The following is an 18,551-nucleotide window of genomic DNA, read 5'->3' as shown; positions in this document are numbered from 1 at the left end:
GACAGCGCAGCAGGAGGAACCCGGGGCCCGGATGGAATGACTCGGCTGGGCCTGTTTGGGATGCAGGGGTGGACACCACCCTTCCAGCCAGCAGGACAGTGGAGCATGGAGCTGCAGGAGGCTGCACCGGCGCATGGATGCTGGGATGAGAGCAAGTTTGTGGGAGTGCAGTTTGTGACACAGTGCTGGAGGGACAGGAACAGTCTGGGGCCCCTCCACGGGCAGAGAGGTGCTGATGCTAACGGAGTGGGCCTGCCACCTTGGTCATTTTGTTTGCAAAACACTGTTCATTCCTAGGTGAATGTTCTTCCATTGCTGTTTTCCTCTAATGAACATTTTCAGCCATTTGCAGCCTGCATTCACCTCATATCTGTCCCAAAATTAGTCATGTTATTAACAGACCTCTTCCCCAAGGTCCATTAACTGAGAGCACAAACTCTGCTTAGAAATTTCATCCCAAGCAATCCCTCATTCCTCAAACTTAAACAATAAAAAGGGGGTAAAATGCAGCAGACTGGACATCTGCATCAGAGCCATTTTTGGCAGCAAATACCACCAGCCTTAGATCACTCAGACAGCTCTGAAGGTAATTGCAGTATAAAAGCAATTCCTCCTGCTGCATAAGAGCTCCATTAGAGGGAAAATCTTATTCTGTGATGGCTCTGTGCATCTGACATCCTCCAGCAAGTGGGAAGCAGTGCCCACTGCATGCAAAATGGCTTTGTATTTCAAGCCTATTACTGCCAGAAAAAACAGAGAATCCAAGAGGGAGAGACTCTGTCTGGCATAGAAAGTAGGCAGATGTGGACTTTGATGGGCAGCCTTCCTTAAAGGATCCCCAAACTCCCACCATCTTTATCTTCTGCTATTCCAAAATGCCAGTGCACTGCTGATGTACAGTTCCCGGGACTGAAGGAACATTTCTGCATTGAAATGAAGGATTTCTAAAGAAACCACCATGTCCCTTGAGTGTCCCATTAAAGATGTGATAGGAAAGGCAAATGCAGTACATCCAGCAGAAAATCCAACACTGAGAACAGCAGAAAGCACTGACAAAGCCACAAAAAGAACAGAAACTGCCAGAATAAAGTTGGCAACTCTGGTCATTCTATAAAATTCTATAACAGCCAAGCTGCTGGGTGATACACATCTCTTATTATATGCAACAACTTCTCACTGAATGTGTTTGATACACTATACCAAGAATTAAAAGTCTCTAGATCTGGAGTTAAAATGCAAAGGCAAGGGCAGAAATCTCCATTCTGAGGACATGCAGAGACTTTTTGTTTTCTCTGTGCTCTATGGCCAGATAAAACTTGGTATCTTTGAACTTTCTTATGGCTTCGCTCTGAACAAAATTCCTCGTTTTGCTTGGAAATTCTGTCTTATGCCAGGGAAGTAATTTTGAAATATTTGTGGAAAAACTGAAATGCTGCCCATACCATTATGACACAGTATGCACATCTAATGTACAGTTGTGTTGTTGAGCTCTCCTCAGTTGGCTCTGGGCTGAATTATGAGATAAATTCATTGCTTGGTAAATTTGTTATGTGAAAAACTAGGAGCTAAAAAGATGAGTGGCACTCAGCCATAGCCTTTGCCCCACGCTAGTAAGGGCATCACACGAGCTGAGACTTGTGCACATGTTAAAATCCTGTGCAGGGGGCAATACCCTGCAAGTTGTTACTCCAGCCAAATTTTCAGTGAAGATGTCCTAGGACATATATCATCAGCAGATTTCCTTCCTCTTGGATTGCTTTATCCATTTCACCATTACAATCAACCAGGTTGTTTCCATTGCACTGGCACCCTAAAAGAGCAGAGGGATCGAATCTACTTCTCACTGTACAAATATGTATATAAAAAAGTATTGATCCCTGCCCCCGAGAGCTTACAATCTAGAAATTAACTCCAGTTGGTTTTTCTAAGTAGGACAAACAAGGGGAAGCTTTGGGTCCAAGAATGAAATCTGGATCTTCCAGTATTCAGATTCAGCCATCCCAGAGGCATGACCAAGCACCAACACACACCATCCCCATGGACAAACCCAAGGACTCCAACAACACAGCCCCAGAGAGACCCTGAGAACATGAGAAGCTGGAAAGTAACACTTCCCAAACTCTTCTGCTGGAGAACCCACTTGCACTTCTACTCTTGAGCTGGAAATTTCGGGTACGATGTTGTTGTGGGGGTTTTGCCTTACCAAAGCCTGCTCGATAAGGAGGCAGAAGAGAATGGCATTGCCCACTTCTCTGAGGCTCTGGAACACGTCAGTCTTCAGCTCTGCATACTCAATGATGTCCTTCAGCTGATGGTGGAAGAACTCCAGAATTCCTTAACAGAGAAGGAAGGACAGTCAGAAAGAGATTAGAATCACTTCCTGGTAATTTGGTGAAGAGATGATCACTGTGATTAAGGAAATAGTGTCTGATATTTCCTTAATCACAAATTGCAGCTGCTGAATGGATAGACAGAGACTGGCATTGGGAAGAACTAACATGTAGTGTCTTATCCTGCTTTCATTAAGCCTTGGGAAATAGGGAATAAGTCATATAAACTTGCTGGATTTCTTCATCAGAGGAGGAAAGAGGTTCCAAACTGTGATGGATGACTTGGTGCTGGCTCATGTACACCAGTCATAGTTTCTGACTGCGGGCATGCTGCAAAAAATCTCTTCACCAGCTAAACAGAGCATTTAAAAACTCATGAAAGCTTACAGAATCCTGAAAACATAAGAGATGCTACCAGAAGACATTCCCTTATCAGCCATCTATGTATTCAAAAGGAAATTTCCAGCAGGAGATTTCCTGGAAAGGTTTCCTATACATGTTCCAGTGTCAACAGCAGAGCAGCTGAAAGTGTCCCAGCAAACCTGGCTGCAAGTGGCACTGGCAGGACAGGTGCCCAGCCTGGATTAACCATGAGTGTGGGCCTGAGAAAATGCTGCAGCAACACGTGGCTGAGCTCCTGCTCAAGGATCCTGCCAGCAGCACCCACCTGGAGAGCCATATTCATGTCTTGGCAAGCGGCAGATCTTGGGCATTACTTCAATCAGAGTCTTCACATACTGCAGGATGGTGCCTTGGAGCTGTTGGAGACAAAGGGAGGTTAAACTGGAATGCCAGGTCTCCTGGCACTGGTTTTGAAAGAGGCTTGTTGTGGATGGGTCCACATCTGACAACACAGGATGAAACTTCAGCTGGAGTCTGAGAAGTTGCTTAATTTGGATTTCACTCAAATGTGAAATTCAGCCTAAGTGTATGGAGTCAGAGTGCTTTTACAGCTTCCTCCCAAAGAACAAATCCCAGCTGCATGGATTTTCAACTTCAAAATACAGCTTGCTGTGTTTGCATTGTTTGCAGCTGAAATCCAAAACAAGGCTCATCCTTAGACGCAGCTGGACTTATGCTTCTAACCCAAAAAGCATTTCACCAGAGCTGCCAAAGGATTCACTCCCTAACACAGGAAATGCTCCTTCCACCTGAAGAATGCTTATTGGATACTCAAGAGTTTAATAAAGAATTTACATTAATGTACAGCAAGTTTCTGCAGATCAGATGTTTTGGACATACATGGATTAGAGCAGAGCACACGGCTTAGTTTAAAGCTCTTGCTGTCACTTGGAGTTACACACCTGCACCCTGTGGATACATGATGAGATAATGCACTGAATTCCATTTAGTCAACCATAAAATCTTTGTGCTGAATGCTGTCTGATCCTGCTGAAACACTCCACCATCCCACAGGAATCGCTGGGGTTGCTCATCAGTGAAAACCAGCCCATGGCTCCAAGTGTTCCAGCGTGGATCAGGAGACACGACGGCGCCCCGATGCCAACACCCCAATCCCAACGCCCACACTGCCTGCCTGCACCCATCCAGGCTTTGGGGTTTCTCCATCACAGGGCCAGGCTCAGCATTACCAGGCTCTTGACGATCTTCAGCAGCTCCTCCATGACCACAGCAATGCCTTGGTAGCCCAGGAGCCGACAGATGGTCTTGAAATGAGGTGGCCCCACAAAGTTGCGATAGGAGCTGTAGATGTGGCTGTAGGCGATGTTGAGAGGCTGGAAATGAGACAGCACACTTTCACTTAGACAGGACCTGTAATTCCTGACCAGACCTGTAATTCTCTTATCACAGTATTATGTTCCATCACTACAAATTTTAAGGAGGAGGAGGAAATAACACCAATGCTTCTTATAGGAGAAACAATTGCTTTTCTTCCTATGTGCTCAGATACATGCTAACCTCAACACTGTCATGTCACAAGGTTTTATTATCCTCCTATATAGCAACACCACTTTCATTTCCAAGATAATTTACTCTCCCATACGCTCCCAATAAAGTATTTCAATTCAATGGCCCTTTGCCTCTTCAAAATCAAATTGTTCTCTACTAAAAAAAAATGAAAAGTTTTACACACATTTAAGCAGACATAATTTTTTACTCTATGAGCACTTGCTTTAAATGAGGCATATTAAGAAAAGCAGGAACTGAAGCAACTGAGTTTAAGGGCAGATGGAAAAGACACAGAAAAGATCCTTTTTGCACCCTGCAAAGCTTTACATCAGCCTCTGCTTAACAGACATCCCATGGGTCTGTGACAAGGGTAAGAATCTGACACTGATCTAAGGAGAATGGTACCCAGGACATTGCCCCCAAAAATTCTTAGCAGAGAACAGAAAGTGATTTCCAGGAATGTACTCTATCAGTGTCATCTTGGAAACATGGAAATTGCTGCAACATTTCATCACTGGAACATTTACAGGATCCATTTGGTGTGAAGCAGAGAGAAGTAGGGGGAATTAATTCACTTGTGTCTTCTGCAGAGAAGTACTGAGAGTCAGATTTAGCTGAGACACCATGTGCTCAGAGAGGGCTCTGCAATGGAAGTGTTGGCATCACAACTCAGCCCAGCAGAGGGGCTGCACTCTCCCCACATGGCATCTCCACTTCAGCCTCAGGGAACAGCAAAAAAGCCATCCTGGAAAAGATCCTGGCACATAGTGCCCCTTCCAGTAAAACACAGATTAACCCCGAGCTCATGCTTACCTAAAGGTGAAACAAAGATAAGGAAACTAATCAGACTGAATCCCAAATGCCTCCCTGTGGATATTGTAGACATATTCTGCAATATGGGATGCCCTTTCCTGCAAATAATGGAGCCAAGGGAGTGATGGGATCAAGGCACTGAGGAGGTTTGGGTGAAAGGGAGAAAGGGCTGGTGGAGAAGCAGAACAGGGCAAAATGTTCCCTTTGCTCCACCACTGCTGCAATACCCCCAGCTGGAGGCTCCTGTCATCCTCCACTCCTGACTCCCTCCACAAGGTACTTTTAACACTTCATCTGAGCTGCTAATGGCTTACAAAGTCATTGACTAAAAATTGGAAAAGTATTTTCTTTTGCTCTCAGCTATAGAATTTCACCAGTGTACTGACCATGCTTTCACAGACTTGTTAGTTACTTTAAACAATTAATTCTCCCTCATTTTGTCACAGCCCTACAGATCTGGTCTAGCAGGTTGTTACCTGCTGTAATTCCTAAGTGCTCTTTGAACCAGCAGAAATAAGGCACAGCTAGAAAGTCCCCTATTTTCTGCGAAATGTAATTTCAGCTCTTGTTACTGGTAGGTGCAAATAGCCCTGAAACACAATATTAAGTGCAGAAAGACTGTCTTGGAGGCTCATTCACAAAAAGCAAGACCTTTCTCTCCCATCAAAACTTCAAAACTTTTTAAAAAAATAAAAAGGGCCCTAAGTATGTGAGTATGTGTCAGAGTTAAAATTATTTAAGCAGACAGAAGCCTACTTTCAAAGCTCCTTGGATACCAGCTCTTAAGAGAACTGAGCACCTCAATTAGGCTTCTGTCTGCATCCTCAGATAACCAGGTACTCAAAAATCTGGTCGAGACAGACAGACACAAAGCCACTGGTTATGCAGCCTGATACATTTGAAAAACAGCAATTCTTTTTTTTTTTTTTTTTTTAAAAGAATTTCTGCTTAAACACTAAGTAATGCCCAACCTGGAACATCCACCAAATGGCCAACATGACCATCCCAGAGGGAAGTCAATGCTCCAGGGCCCCAGCCCAGCCATACTCCTACAGCTTTTCTTGCTTTAACTTTTGCAAGGCACCGTCCCAGCCCCAGGTGCCCCCAAAAACCAAGTGCTGCAGGGGAGATCCAAGTGGCCCAGAGATGGCTCCTCGCCCCTTCCTTCCACACCTCCCCATAGGCTCCTTTACCCCGTTACTTCCCCAGACTTAGCACACTAGCTCATCCTAGCTTGGAGGAATAAAAAAAATCCTTATTTCAGTGGGCTCATGAATGCACATTCATTTCTGGAGGCCTCTTTGCTATTCCATGGCCATGGGATTTCTGTCTGTGCATGTGCCTTGCTCCCCTGAGATGGGCTACCACCACTGGTACCAGCTGTGATGCAACTGGTCAGGTTTTTCCCACAACAGGGCTGATATTTGGCTGTACAGGCAGCCAGCAGCTGGTGCTGCTGCACAGCTCCCACCAAGCAGCACTGCCTCTCCAGCACCTTTATCACTCCTCAGTGGGATAAAGGGGCTGGAGAGCAGCTCCCAACCAGGTTCTCCCTAGAGTGGGGGTCTCAGCAATTAGCCTGATTGGGAGAAGACACGTTTTAGGATGTGCACTGGCTGCAGATGAGCAGGATGATTCATGCCTGCCTGTCTGCAGGATGAGGTGGGTTCACGGAGCTCTCTGCAGAGCCATACAGTGCACTAACAGCAGGCTTGTGTCTAATAATAATGCTCTGCCAGCAATTAAAAATATAACTCCATTTAAGGGTGAGATACACAGCTTGGGGTAGAGACTGTAGGATGTAAAAAATGACACCAGTGGGTATTTTAAGACAAAGCAGCTGAAGGCACAAGCTGGCTGCACAGCACAGCACAGCTCACTCCCCCGTGTCGGTGGCCGCTTCTGACCCCTCAAAGGACCAAAGCAAAAGCCTGACCCTGACATTTCCTGTGAGCAGCAGCTGCTGGAGACACTGGGGAGGTTTGCCCATCCTTGGTTTGGGGCCAGATGGGCAGGTTTTGGGGATGGGAAGCTGGGATTTGCAGCATGGGGCAGAACTCCCAGTGTCCCACAGAGTCCACCCTGCAGCCAGGTCTCAGGGACAGCCATCTGTACTTGTGAACGTGTGGGCAAAGCCCCAGCTTTACTTCAGGAGCTCAGGAGGTTACCAGCAATGCTCAGGAGAAGCTTTAGCAACAAATGGAGCAAATCAAACCCCAGTTCTATTTCCATGTCTTTGACCTTGTTGTTGACCATCACTCAGACCTGTCTAAGCTCACCTGAGGAAAGGCAGGGAGAGTTTCATCTGATAAAATTGAACAGATAATGATAATAAATAGTACTGACTGTTACAGAATTCCCTTGGAAAAATGAAGAAAATATACTCGGAGACAAAAAAAAAAAAGAACTTGCACACAGCCCAAGACAAATCAGGGCTCGCAGCCAACATAATTTCAGTGCAGCAGCTGAAAGTGTCTTAGAAAGTGGAATGAGTAACTCCAGACTCAGCATCAACATTTCTGGAAAAGTTCCTCTCAAGCACATTTTGGCTTTAGAGAGGAGCAAGTCACTTGTTCAGAGTCTCTTCCTACCAGGCCCATCTGTCCCCTCCTGGCCACAGGCTCGACCTGCTCCCCTGAACACCACAGGCACTGGCTTTGCCTCTCCCTCCTGCCCTCTCACCAGACTGACAGGAGACATCCCCAAGCTGTCTGTAAGTCAGAGGCATGCAAAGAACAGCGGGTCTTAATGCCATGCAGTTCAGCAGGAGGTCAAAGTCTTTGAAAACCCAATTCCTACTCCCATCACACGGTTTAGAAAATATTAAAAGGCTACTGGAAATTGCAGCACCATCAGAGATCAAAATGTACTGCTTATGGCTCTCACTTAAATCAGTAGTTTACGTGTACAAGAAATCACAGAATTAAAGACAGCGTCTCTGAGTTAATGGGTACCCAGAGTTCACACCATGTGCCAACGTGTAACCCCAGAGCCTGCTGGGGCTCAGTGATGGTATTGCCGGGGGACTGTGGATACAGGAGAAAAATAAAACCCAAATAAGCCAGCAAAAAACCCTACCTGGATTGTTTTTTCCTGCCTTGGAGACACACACTTCTCCCAGGCAGAAGCTTTTAGGGATAACATTCCCAAATCACTCGAAGATGCCTGCCCATCTTTTCCTATTGGTTGCCATGGTGAGAGATGACGGAGCCTGAGCTGGGTATAAACGAGGGAGTTCAGGGAAGGGATTTAGCAGAGGCAGGAGGGAGGTGAGTGCTGGCAAGGCACTGCCTGAAGCCACTGTCACCAGACCTGTCACCTCTGTCACCAGCGAGGACCTGGCTGGAGGTAAGTGCTGGCTCTGGGAGGGCTCAGCATGGGCACGTGCAGCCTCATGTAAGGACAGATTAGCAGTCATTACTATGAGCTTATTTTTGAATGAATGAAAGGAAAAGAAAGTTAGTTATTGTTAGAGAGAGAGGAAAAAGGAAAGAGTAAACCAGCTCAACTGAAGGGAGGTGCTGCTCTGAGCACTCTCTGGCCAGGACAGAGAACTCTGCAGTGAGGCTCAGAGAGCACTTTGGGGATCTAAAGGAGTGATGTGTTTGAGTCATTTGTGGCTGTTGCTAAACAGCCACACAGTTCAGAGAGTATTAAAAAACTACAGGACATTGCACCATCAGGGATCATCATCTACTACTCACTAGCTATGGCTCAAATCAGTTTAAATGTTTAAATTTGTTACGCAGACGGTGTCTTTTTTCTGTCTTTGTTCTTATTATTCCTATATTTGTGTTTCCCTAAAGGTACTGCTTTTATATTTCCCCAACCTACAGATTTCACATTTAAGACCCTGATATTGCAGTGTGAGATGCTGCAGGAACAGAAAGAGTTTATACTTTATTAATCAAGGAAAGCAAAGAAAATGCTGTGACAACTTAAAACAGTGAATTAACCATTATGGAGCTTTCTAAATGCCATTTAGGCGTAAAATCAAAATATCTGTTGATTGGCAGCTTCACAAAGCAAGCTGAAGCTAGTTTAATTATCACTTTATGCTAATCACACTTGCAGTATCCTTTTTATTTTGTGGGAAACAAAAAGCTAAGATAGCTTCTGATACAGACAAGAAGTCACAGAGATTTAAAAAAAAAATATAACTGAAGCAAAAAGTATACCCTGTGCTCCAACTGGATGTTTTTGTTATGAAGCAGAGTGATACAATAGTCTGGGCAACAGCAGGATTTGTCTTTTGTAATTTTAGCATGTAACCTAAGTGAGCCAGGATAGTCTTGAGTCCAATCTAACTAAGGGAGAGTAAAAGGAAGTGGAAAGATTTCATCAATGTCAGTGACACGAATCAGCAGCCTGAGCCTCTCCCTGCATCTGGTTTCAGGGGCACGATGAACATCGAGGTGCACAACATCACCTACACCAGTGCCACCGTGTCCTGGGCCATGAGCAGCCCCTGCCCAGAGAACTACTACCACGTCATGTACCGCCCCAACTGGAACAGCGTCTTTGCCGGCTACCTGCGGCAGAACTTCCACCGCGAGGAGCGCGTGCCGCACCCCCTCAGCTCCCTGGTGCTGCACCGCCTCACGCCCTCCACCATCTACGTCCTCTGCATCACCTGCAAGAACTCCTACCCCTCCAGCAACCACTGCACCACCTTCCACACGCTGGACAAAATCCCCCTGGTTTTCGGCGGCTCCAAGCACGAGCCCACCACGTCCATGTGGATGGTGAGCAGCCTCCTGCTCCTCTGCTTCCTCGTCCTCCTGGCCTATGGCTGCCTGCAGTTCTGGTCTGCGCGCTGCCACTGGGCTGCCAGGCTGAAGCACCCCAACAGCAGCCCCGAAGAAGTGGGGGAAGGAAGTGGCTCACCAGAGGAGCCCCTGAGTGATGGACTGAGAGAGGAGCTCCTGGAAGTGCCCATGACCACCGTGCTAATGAGGAGCTCCAGTTTCGTGAAGGAGAGCCCGTATAACTCCCCTCACTGCTTTTTTTCCTACAAAAACAGCGATGATAAAAGGGCCATCTTGCCACAGCATGGCCTTCAATGAAAGCAAAAGAAAACAAAATCTTGCTTAGAGGTTTGGTTTGTCCTGCTCTTTCCCAGCTCTTGCCAAGAGGACTGTCTGTGTGTCCATGGCAGCTGTCTGTCCCAGGGTAGAACATGATGTGTAGACATTGGTCACAGGGAGAAAGATTTTTGTCAAGTGACAAAAATACTCTCATTTGCTGAAGATTTTTGAAAAAGAAACCAAGTCAGCACTCTGGGAACAGCCAGGCTTGGCAGACTGTAGTGTCATTAGTTCATGTGCATCAGTGTTGTAGGTTCATTTCAGAGTCATCAGTCAATGTGCAGAAGAAATAAACTCCACTCAAGTAGTTCCACACTTGAGTGCCCCTCCACCAGCACCACAGCCCAAGCCCTTGTAACGCCTGCATAAACAGTCATTGCAGCTTGAGAAAAAAGCTTTTTGTCAGTATTAAGTAGCGCACACACAAGCATTTTAGTAATTCCCATCTTGAACAGAAAATGGGATTCCTGAAGTGGTACCTTCCTTGGGGAGCATCAGTGCATCACAGCACCAACTTGCTCACCTGCCTGTGCATTTAGATGGATTTGACTCAGTCTCAGTGCCAACACCAAGCAAGAACTGTGCTGACACCTCTTAACATGGGCATTTTAGGAAGAAGAATATGGAAAAGCAACAGCAACAGCACATTGAATCTTCTTGCATGTCTGTTAGGTTGCACACAGCAATGTGACTCTGCTCGTTCACACCCAACACTATGTAAATGAACCAGTCCTTGCATTTGTTTGTCTTCCTAAATAAATATTCCCAACATCAACCCCTCTGGCTGTTGTGGCTCATTTACTGACCTTGGACCCGTAGAGGTAATAGGGCTGGACGTTGGCTGGCTTGTCCCGCTGGGGCTCCTGTGTGAAGGGGATCGCTGTCCTCACAAACCTGCGGCAGGCACGGGAGACGGGGAGGGAAGTGGGCAGAGCCTGGTTAACTATCACACACAGGGCATGGTCTGGGATGACCTGCAGTTGCAGGCTAGTTAGAATTCATCACTCGAGCTACACCAACAGAAATGCAAAATCCTGCCACAATCTGCTGGTGGTGTAAAATCTACCAAAAGAGAGATTTCTTCTCATTTTTGGCATGCAAGAAAACAGTATCTGAGCAGCTACCAGAGCTCTCCTGCTGAGCAAACCAACCCTCAGCCACTTCAATTACTGTCTAACTGCTGCTTGAATTTGTTACTAACATTTTCAAGACCAAAGGAAGATGGTGAGTTTCCAATTTGTTTTAAGAGTAACAATTGCATCCCACAGGGAGCACAAACCTTGCCACAATGCATCTCAATTTTATGTGGAAGTTTGACGTTCTGGAAAGAAAAGCAGGGTCTCCAGGTGGGTTTGCTTTCCCTCCTCACCTGTTGGTGGATCCGTTGTAGCAGTAGTTGGGCAGGAAGTCGAAGTTGAGCTCCCAGAAGACGTGCAGGGTGATGCGCCCATAGGGCGCGGACACGTTGTGGTTGGCCTCGCGGAACATGGCATCGAAGCTGTCCAGAGTCATGTGCTTGCACAGCAGCCTGTGGGTCAGGCGATTGATTTCCAAGAGCCACTCCAGCTCCTGCAGCACATAAAATGTATTACAACAGAAATAGCTGATTTAATTGCCAGGGGAGTGGTTTTTTATTCACATGCACGCAGAACTAAAGACATCAATTCAACTCAGCGGCCAAGGCCAATTGCACTTCCACTCAAGGGGGTCCTGGTCCAGTATTTTGTGAACCTGCAGGAAGCAAAATTAATTCATCCCCCACTGAGCACTGGCTGGCTTTCACCTCAGAATCCTCCAAAGGTAGAAACTGGTAATTTTACACTGCTTGACTCTGATGCTCCTGTAACATATCAAAGACAGAAAATCCTGTACGCACGTGAATAATGTCACAGTCACCTTCATCCAATTGGGAATTAAAGCCAAGATTTCCTTCTCCCAGTTTACAGTACTCTCTTATATGAGCTCTACAAAGTCTAACTGCTGATTGTCACCTTATGATTTACACAGATACTTAATGGTCTGATAATAACGCAATTAAAGCTGAATAACAGCTTTAAACTAAAGACTCAGCAGCATAAAGGAAAATACATGACCGGTTGAAACCTACTGCAGGAGAACTCAGAAGATAGATGACTGTGCATCCACAGCAGTGTATTAGTCTCCCTGCTCATACTCAGAGTCAACAAAAGTTCTTACCACGATGGATGTCAGGTCCTCGCTCTCGAAGCGGCTGATGGCCTGGTCTAATGATTTGTACATGGCTGCAGAGATGCGCTGGGTAATGAGCCTGTTCAGGTCGATTGATCTGCCCAGCAACTGGCAAAAGCAAAGATGTGCATGTTATATACTGATGGGGAAAAGGTATTTTATTTTTTACTCAACACACAAATTAAAACCAAACCTCTAAATCTGCTTAAACATGAAAATGGTGGCGCAAGTGCCTTGGTTGAGTGTAGATTACTTAAGAAGGAATGAGGGAAATGTGAAGCATAACTCATTTTTGTGTCACAAACAGATTCAATCCTTCTCAGTGCAGAGCCAATCTCAGCTAGGATGCCCTCCACCACCAAATGGAAAACATGCCAGGAGTGATGAGTACTGGAGTCTGCTGCTTGCACTGTACCTGGACGTGCCTCTGCTTGAGCAGCGTTTCGTAGCGGTTGGATGGTGGGTATGGAATGATCACCCCGTAATTCTTGCACTCAGCCCGGAAACGTTTGTCCAGTAAAACACTGAAAAAGGGAAGCAATGTAAGGAAAATAAAAATGTACACTATCAGCTTCTCTATGAGTCTTTACAGAGTTGTTTTAGCCCTTCTTTTAATCTTGGCTCTGAATTGCAAGAAATCTCTGCACACAAAATCAAAGAGCAGTAGTTGTTATCTGGGGACTGCCCTGCTTGTCATTTGTGGCTAAAACATTCAAAAAGATAAAAAAAAAAAAGTGCTGAAAGATATCAGTGCCAGGTACTGGGTGGTTCCCCTGGTGTGTTCCCTCCTTGAAGATCTGCTGTGGGAACATTGGGTTGGTGACAGTGATTGTCCTCCTTCTCTAAGGACAAATGCGACCTGGAGACAGAACTTGCAGGCACATGGAAGACTTGGTTCAGCTCTGAGGCCACGAGAAGAAGACTCTCACTAGGTTTCATCCATGCCCTTTAAATTGATAAGGAGGATATGCCACAAAGGTTCTACCTCCCCATAGGGAGAACAAGTCCTGCTGCTTTACTAGGATGAGGACAAGTGCATATTCCTGTTTTGTAGAGATGGGAGGCTTCCAGCCCTCTGCCTGGTACAGAAACAGAAGCCAAGCAAGGACATGCCTGTAACAAGCTCAGTTTGCTTTTCTGCTGCTCTGACTGCTACTCCAGATGCCAATTATTATTTTTTCACTTTTAACTGTGTCTCCTTAATTAATTTTCCCCATCTACACCAGTCTGACACGGACAGCCAGCTCTGGGGGACAGGGATGATCTATGTTTTGTCTTCTTGCAGTGGCTGCTCCCTGAGGAAAATCTTTTAGTTAACAGCAATTTGGATGCAGTGATATCATTAGTCACCATCAGCAGTCAGGTTGTCCTACCTGCCAGCCATTGCTTTGTAATAGGCAAAGATCTGATCTGCCAGCTTGTACACAAATTGATCAAAGCACAAATTCACCTGGGGGAGAAAAAACAAGACTTGGTAAGGGTGTCACCAGCACAGAACAGCTCCTTCCTACGCATGCAAGATCAATACAACCCAACAGAGATCTTTCATTAAATACAAACATGTATTAAAGGTCACACGATCTTAAAACCACACTGCACTTCTCACAATGCTGAAGGTAAACAGAAAATTGCAGTAACATTTCTCTCTTTATAGTTTCTGCATGTTCTTACAGGTCCTGGTCCCCCACCCTCAACTACTCTTCCCTCTCAGGGAATTTCTCGTTATCCTCTGATGTCTCAAACCCTCTGCTCATCAGGCTCTGCCATGTCCCCAGTGTTTGACAGCTTTTGGCTTCCATGGCTCCCTACAGGTACAGCTGAGCTGAAGCCCTTAATCAGGAGAGTCTGTAGGGTCTCTGGAAATGCTGATCTTTTTGAAAACGTCTCAGTCTGATAGGATATTTCTTTCAGGAGAAAGGTGCCTGTAATGAACTGCTGGGTCAAATAGGGCAGTGTGATCCCAGTGAGCTTTTTCCATATAATAGATGAAGAGAACTTACTTCAGCTTCAATTTCATCATACAGGAACTGCTTTTTGAACTTGGTCAAAGCATAGTATGCACTGTCATTGTAGAGGTCCAGGGGGTACAGCACATACCTGAGGGCAAGAACACAGACCACATCTAAAATTAACTTTGGAGCTTATCAGCATAAACTGCAGCCAGTGTATGTTGTACCCTGCCTGATGCAAAAAAAAAGGCTTTTCTCTGACTTCATGCCTATCACTGCCACCCCCTGCAGCCCCTCAAATAATTCCTCTTTATCCCTGGGTTCTTCAAGAAGCAGCTACAACCGACCTGGAAGTGAGCTCATTATGAGTTCTTCAATCAACACTGGCTTCCTCTCTGCCCTTAAAAAAGCCTTCACCCTGCCCCCACTCCAGAGAGTGCTCTGACAATGCCCATACAACAGAAAACCAAGTTTTCCTAATGAGGAAGACATTATGAAGATGATTACACTTGCAGAACTGCAATTCCTCATACAATTTACCCCATATATAAAAAAACAGTTGAGGTAGCTTAGCTTGGGCCCACCCCCTTTGGTGACACATCTGTCTCAGCTCTGCGTGCAGGTGACAGTGCCACCACGTCCTGCCCACACCCCAACAGTTGCCAGCTGCTGTTTATGACACATGAAGAAGTGCCAGTGCCAGGAAGTCGCCTCTGTGTCTGCTAACGAGGTGTTCACACAGCACCATCCATGTGAGAGCAGATCAAGGAACATTTATTTACCTCCCACGTCAAAAAGACTGCTCATCACCGGCCTACCCTTCTTCCTGAACAAAATCCCAAACCCCAGCACGTGCATGGTCCCAACAGAGCCCATCAGCTCTTACTCCATCATGGAGGGTTCTTTGGTTTCCAAAATATGGTCTGTGAGGATCCAGGGCATGGACATCTCGATGGGGAACTGGATGCGGCGGCCCATGGTCAGCTCCAAGAAGAACTCCCGAAACCAGAGCTGGGACAGGTCACAGCACTGCTGCAGAGCTTCTGGAATGCACAGAGGATCCATGTTACCACCACGTTACACCCCTGGGGATGGCAGTGAGGGCATGACACAGGAGGCAGCTGCTGTAGCCTTGCTTTTGGGTAGGGAACACTTTTCTAGGATGTCTCTGGTGTTAAACCCAGACCATGTCCACACTGCCTGAGCACTTGGTAATGCAGGAGGAAGGAAGGGATCACCCTTTTTGCTCTAGAGGGCCAGCAGAGAACACTGGAATGCCTCAGACTTATTCTGGAAGTCTTCTTCTGTGTCCAGTGGCTCAATTTGTCTGGGACAGAGGAAAGTTCAGTGCTAGAAAACAAACTACCACCTGCAGCTATTTGCCCTTTCTGAGCAAACAGCAGCTATTTGCTCTTTCTGTGCCCTGTTCACATAATGACTACTACACAGAAGCATGCTCAAAGCAGGCAGAAGTAAGAGATTTGGGAAAAATCAAGGAAAATCTTCTGCACATGTCAATAAGGAGCAAAGCTGATCTGCTTTTGCCTTTCTGAGCATGCGAGGGCTGGGTTCAAACCTCCCCCTGCCAAAATCTCACCGCTGATGTTGAGAAGGTGGGTGAAGAAGAAGGACTGCTTGTGGAACTCCTCAATGGCCAAGACTATTGGCCCATCCAAGCTGCTCCTCAGAGTCTTCTTCGAGCCACTCTTGTCTGCTATGAGGGACTCCAGCATGGTCCGCACCATGTAAAGCTTTGGAAAAAAGGTGACATTCAGTTACTGCTCTCCAGACACCACCACACATGGCCTTGTTGTTCTGGGAACAAAAAAGTAACTTCTCCAAGGAGGTGACCACCCTCTGCACACATAAGCCACTCTCCTTCAGAGTTAGAGATAATTAATCCCCTAAAATAAGAGGCTTTGGGAATTATACAACAAATTAGGCACCAAAGCAGCACTTAACACACAACAACATGAAGACTTTGTGGAACAGAGCACAGAAACAACTGCTAATCCACAGGGTGGGAGACTCCTACATGGCTCTAAGACCATTAATTCCCCACACAGGAGACAGACATTCACATACCTGTGTGCTTGATGGTCCTACGGCTCGTCGTGGGACTTTAATATCAAATCCACCTTTAGGATCCTTCTCTCCTCTCAGGCAAGGATCATTTGGAGGCTCTCGACCTCCCTCCCAGTCACAGATCGTCTTCCGAATTGCCTGAAGGACACTGGAGTTGGGGGTGAGAGGGAAAGCAGTGCTTAAGGTTGATTTTAGTGCAAGATGAAAATACCTACGGCTGTGCACATGCGAGAGGAAAGGTATCTGAGGTGGGACCATGCCCAAAAGTTACCTCTGGAGGAGCTGCTGACCAAGGACTGTTGGCTGCTTGTGTACTGGAGCATACACAGGGCCACGTGCTTGTGCATTACAAAGTGTAACACTAATAAATAAATGGGGTTTGCACTGCATTCAGGGACAGACTGACCTGATCAGAACGTTCTTCTTCTTCCTGACAGCTTGTCGGAGAGGCTCCCTCAGGGTCACCTGGGCGAAGTCCTGCAGGGCGGCGTAGATGGTGTTGCGGATGGCCTGGTTGAAGACACTCTCCATCCGCCCCATCAGCACTTGCAGGCCTTTGATCATGGCAATCACCTGAAGGAAAAGTTAAACACAGATGTTTTTCCATTGTATAAATCCAGCACTGAGAGAATTCAGGACTGAATTAATTCTACTCAGCTAACATAGGCCCGGTGATCAGGCAGCTAAATTTTAGGTGCTGGCTGCTTTGCAAGTCACAAAAAACTGAGGAAAGCATTTATACTATCTGTTTCTTGCAAATGGCCCCTGTCCCTTGTTTCTACTCCTGATCTCTTGGTATCTTTAATACCACACAGTCCCAGGAAACTGCACATGCTCCACACAGAGCCGCATCTGCACAGGGCACAGCTTTCCCTGCCCAACAGCACCATAGAGGAAGCTATAAGACAACATCCAAAACACCCTGGGCTGTGTAAGGCAGGAGGAAGGTGAAGGCAGCCCAGAGCCTGGCTCAGAGGACTGTTCCTACTGTTTACAGACAGCCAGGCTGAGAACTGATGTGTCCTAGGGACTGGCTGAGCATCTCTTGTGTTTGCACAGCTCCTGAATGCAGCTGCTGCTTTTGCTCCAGATCACACTGCTCTGTAAGCCCCCTGTTCTGGGTTTGTGTGGCAACATCTTGGGAGTAGGAATCTACAGGGGTGACTTCTGTGAGAAGCTGCTGGAAGTAGCAGCTCACGTTCCCCCCATGTCTGATAAAAACCAATGTCAGCTGGCTCCACAACAGAGCTAGCGCTGGCCAGGGGCAATTAAAGGACAGATTAAGGGATGTGGGAACCCTTAATCCCTTAACATGGGTCACATGGCAGAGTATGGTGAGAACACCCTTCCATTCTCTTTCCCTGGACTGAGGAACATGGACAGAAAAACAGCCTGGACTGGCTCGTGCAAATGGCACCTACTTCCACAAAGGCAAACTTCTCCTCACTGGTGTAGTTGTACCGGGTGGCTCTCTCATACTCTTCAGCTGTTCCTGGGCAATCCTTGTTACAGAATTTATCTGTGGGATGAACCAGCTTCCAAGAGTACTAGAAGATGGAAAGAGACCATGTCAACACTGCAATGAGGAAGAAGATAGGCTAGAAAGACTGAAATAGGCCATATGCAAAAAAAACATTCTCTAGACATCACTACACTTTGACATTCTTCATTTGATTATCACTTAGTTAATTGCTTTTCTTTATCTGGGAGGCTGCCAGTCATACCAGGCATTTGACATCTACGGACTTGTGTTAAGATGTGGTCAAAACTTTGCAAATTAAGAATTTCCATCGTTGTTTGAATTACAGTTTTAGTTGATCCCACACTCATCCCAAACTGCTTTCAGTGATGCAGGGATGCACTCACCACTTCCATGACGTGGGCACTCCACTTGGACAGCAGCTGCAGCCCTCGTAAAGCCAGGTCAAAGAGCTCCCTGTACTCCTCATCCGACTTCTGGCTGTCCAGGCCTGAGCCAGTGACCACCTGGAAGAAATCACATCATGCTACAATCAGCAACTTGCTGCTGGGGCTTCAGTCAGTGAGCACATCTCTCTCCCAGATCCCACCTGAAATGAATTCCTGACCTTACGACCAAGCTAGAATTGAGTAAAGCATAAACTGTCCCTCAGGAAAAACGACCTTGGCAAGGCTCTTTTTAAACAGAC

At 46.4% G+C, this 18,551-nt stretch overlaps 2 protein-coding genes across 6 annotated transcripts in view; one reads left to right on the top strand and one right to left on the bottom strand.

Moving 5' to 3' along the window:
* CYFIP2 (cytoplasmic FMR1 interacting protein 2) overlaps positions 1-18,551 on the bottom strand; it is a 50,411-nt gene that overhangs the window by 11,048 nt on the left and 20,812 nt on the right. For all 5 annotated transcript variants that reach the window (XM_012574938.5, XM_030284176.4, XM_012574948.5 and 2 more), the window contains exons 12-26: positions 18,250-18,369; positions 17,805-17,930; positions 16,790-16,956; positions 16,384-16,531; positions 15,896-16,049; positions 15,185-15,341; positions 14,350-14,446; positions 13,723-13,799; positions 12,765-12,873; positions 12,338-12,457; positions 11,511-11,710; positions 10,948-11,035; positions 3,923-4,066; positions 2,998-3,088; positions 2,204-2,334 (exon numbers count right to left, since the gene is read on the bottom strand). In XM_012574938.5, coding sequence (XP_012430392.1) covers positions 2,204-2,334; positions 2,998-3,088; positions 3,923-4,066; positions 10,948-11,035; positions 11,511-11,710; positions 12,338-12,457; positions 12,765-12,873; positions 13,723-13,799; positions 14,350-14,446; positions 15,185-15,341; positions 15,896-16,049; positions 16,384-16,531; positions 16,790-16,956; positions 17,805-17,930; positions 18,250-18,369 — 1,929 coding nt within the window. The remainder of the gene's footprint in view (positions 1-2,203; positions 2,335-2,997; positions 3,089-3,922; positions 4,067-10,947; positions 11,036-11,510; positions 11,711-12,337; positions 12,458-12,764; positions 12,874-13,722; positions 13,800-14,349; positions 14,447-15,184; positions 15,342-15,895; positions 16,050-16,383; positions 16,532-16,789; positions 16,957-17,804; positions 17,931-18,249; positions 18,370-18,551) is intronic.
* On the top strand, positions 8,306-10,914 carry FNDC9 (fibronectin type III domain containing 9). The gene is given in 2 exon segments (NM_001080958.2): positions 8,306-8,402; positions 9,451-10,914. A coding segment is annotated over 1 exon segment (663 nt). The 5' UTR covers positions 8,306-8,402; positions 9,451-9,457; the 3' UTR covers positions 10,121-10,914.

This window comes from Taeniopygia guttata, chromosome 13 (genome assembly GCF_048771995.1).
Source record: "Taeniopygia guttata chromosome 13, bTaeGut7.mat, whole genome shotgun sequence".
NCBI classification, from domain to species: domain Eukaryota; kingdom Metazoa; phylum Chordata; class Aves; order Passeriformes; family Estrildidae; genus Taeniopygia; species Taeniopygia guttata.
The sequence above is the reverse complement of the archived record's forward strand: the minus strand, read 5'-3'. Positions and strand labels throughout refer to the sequence as shown.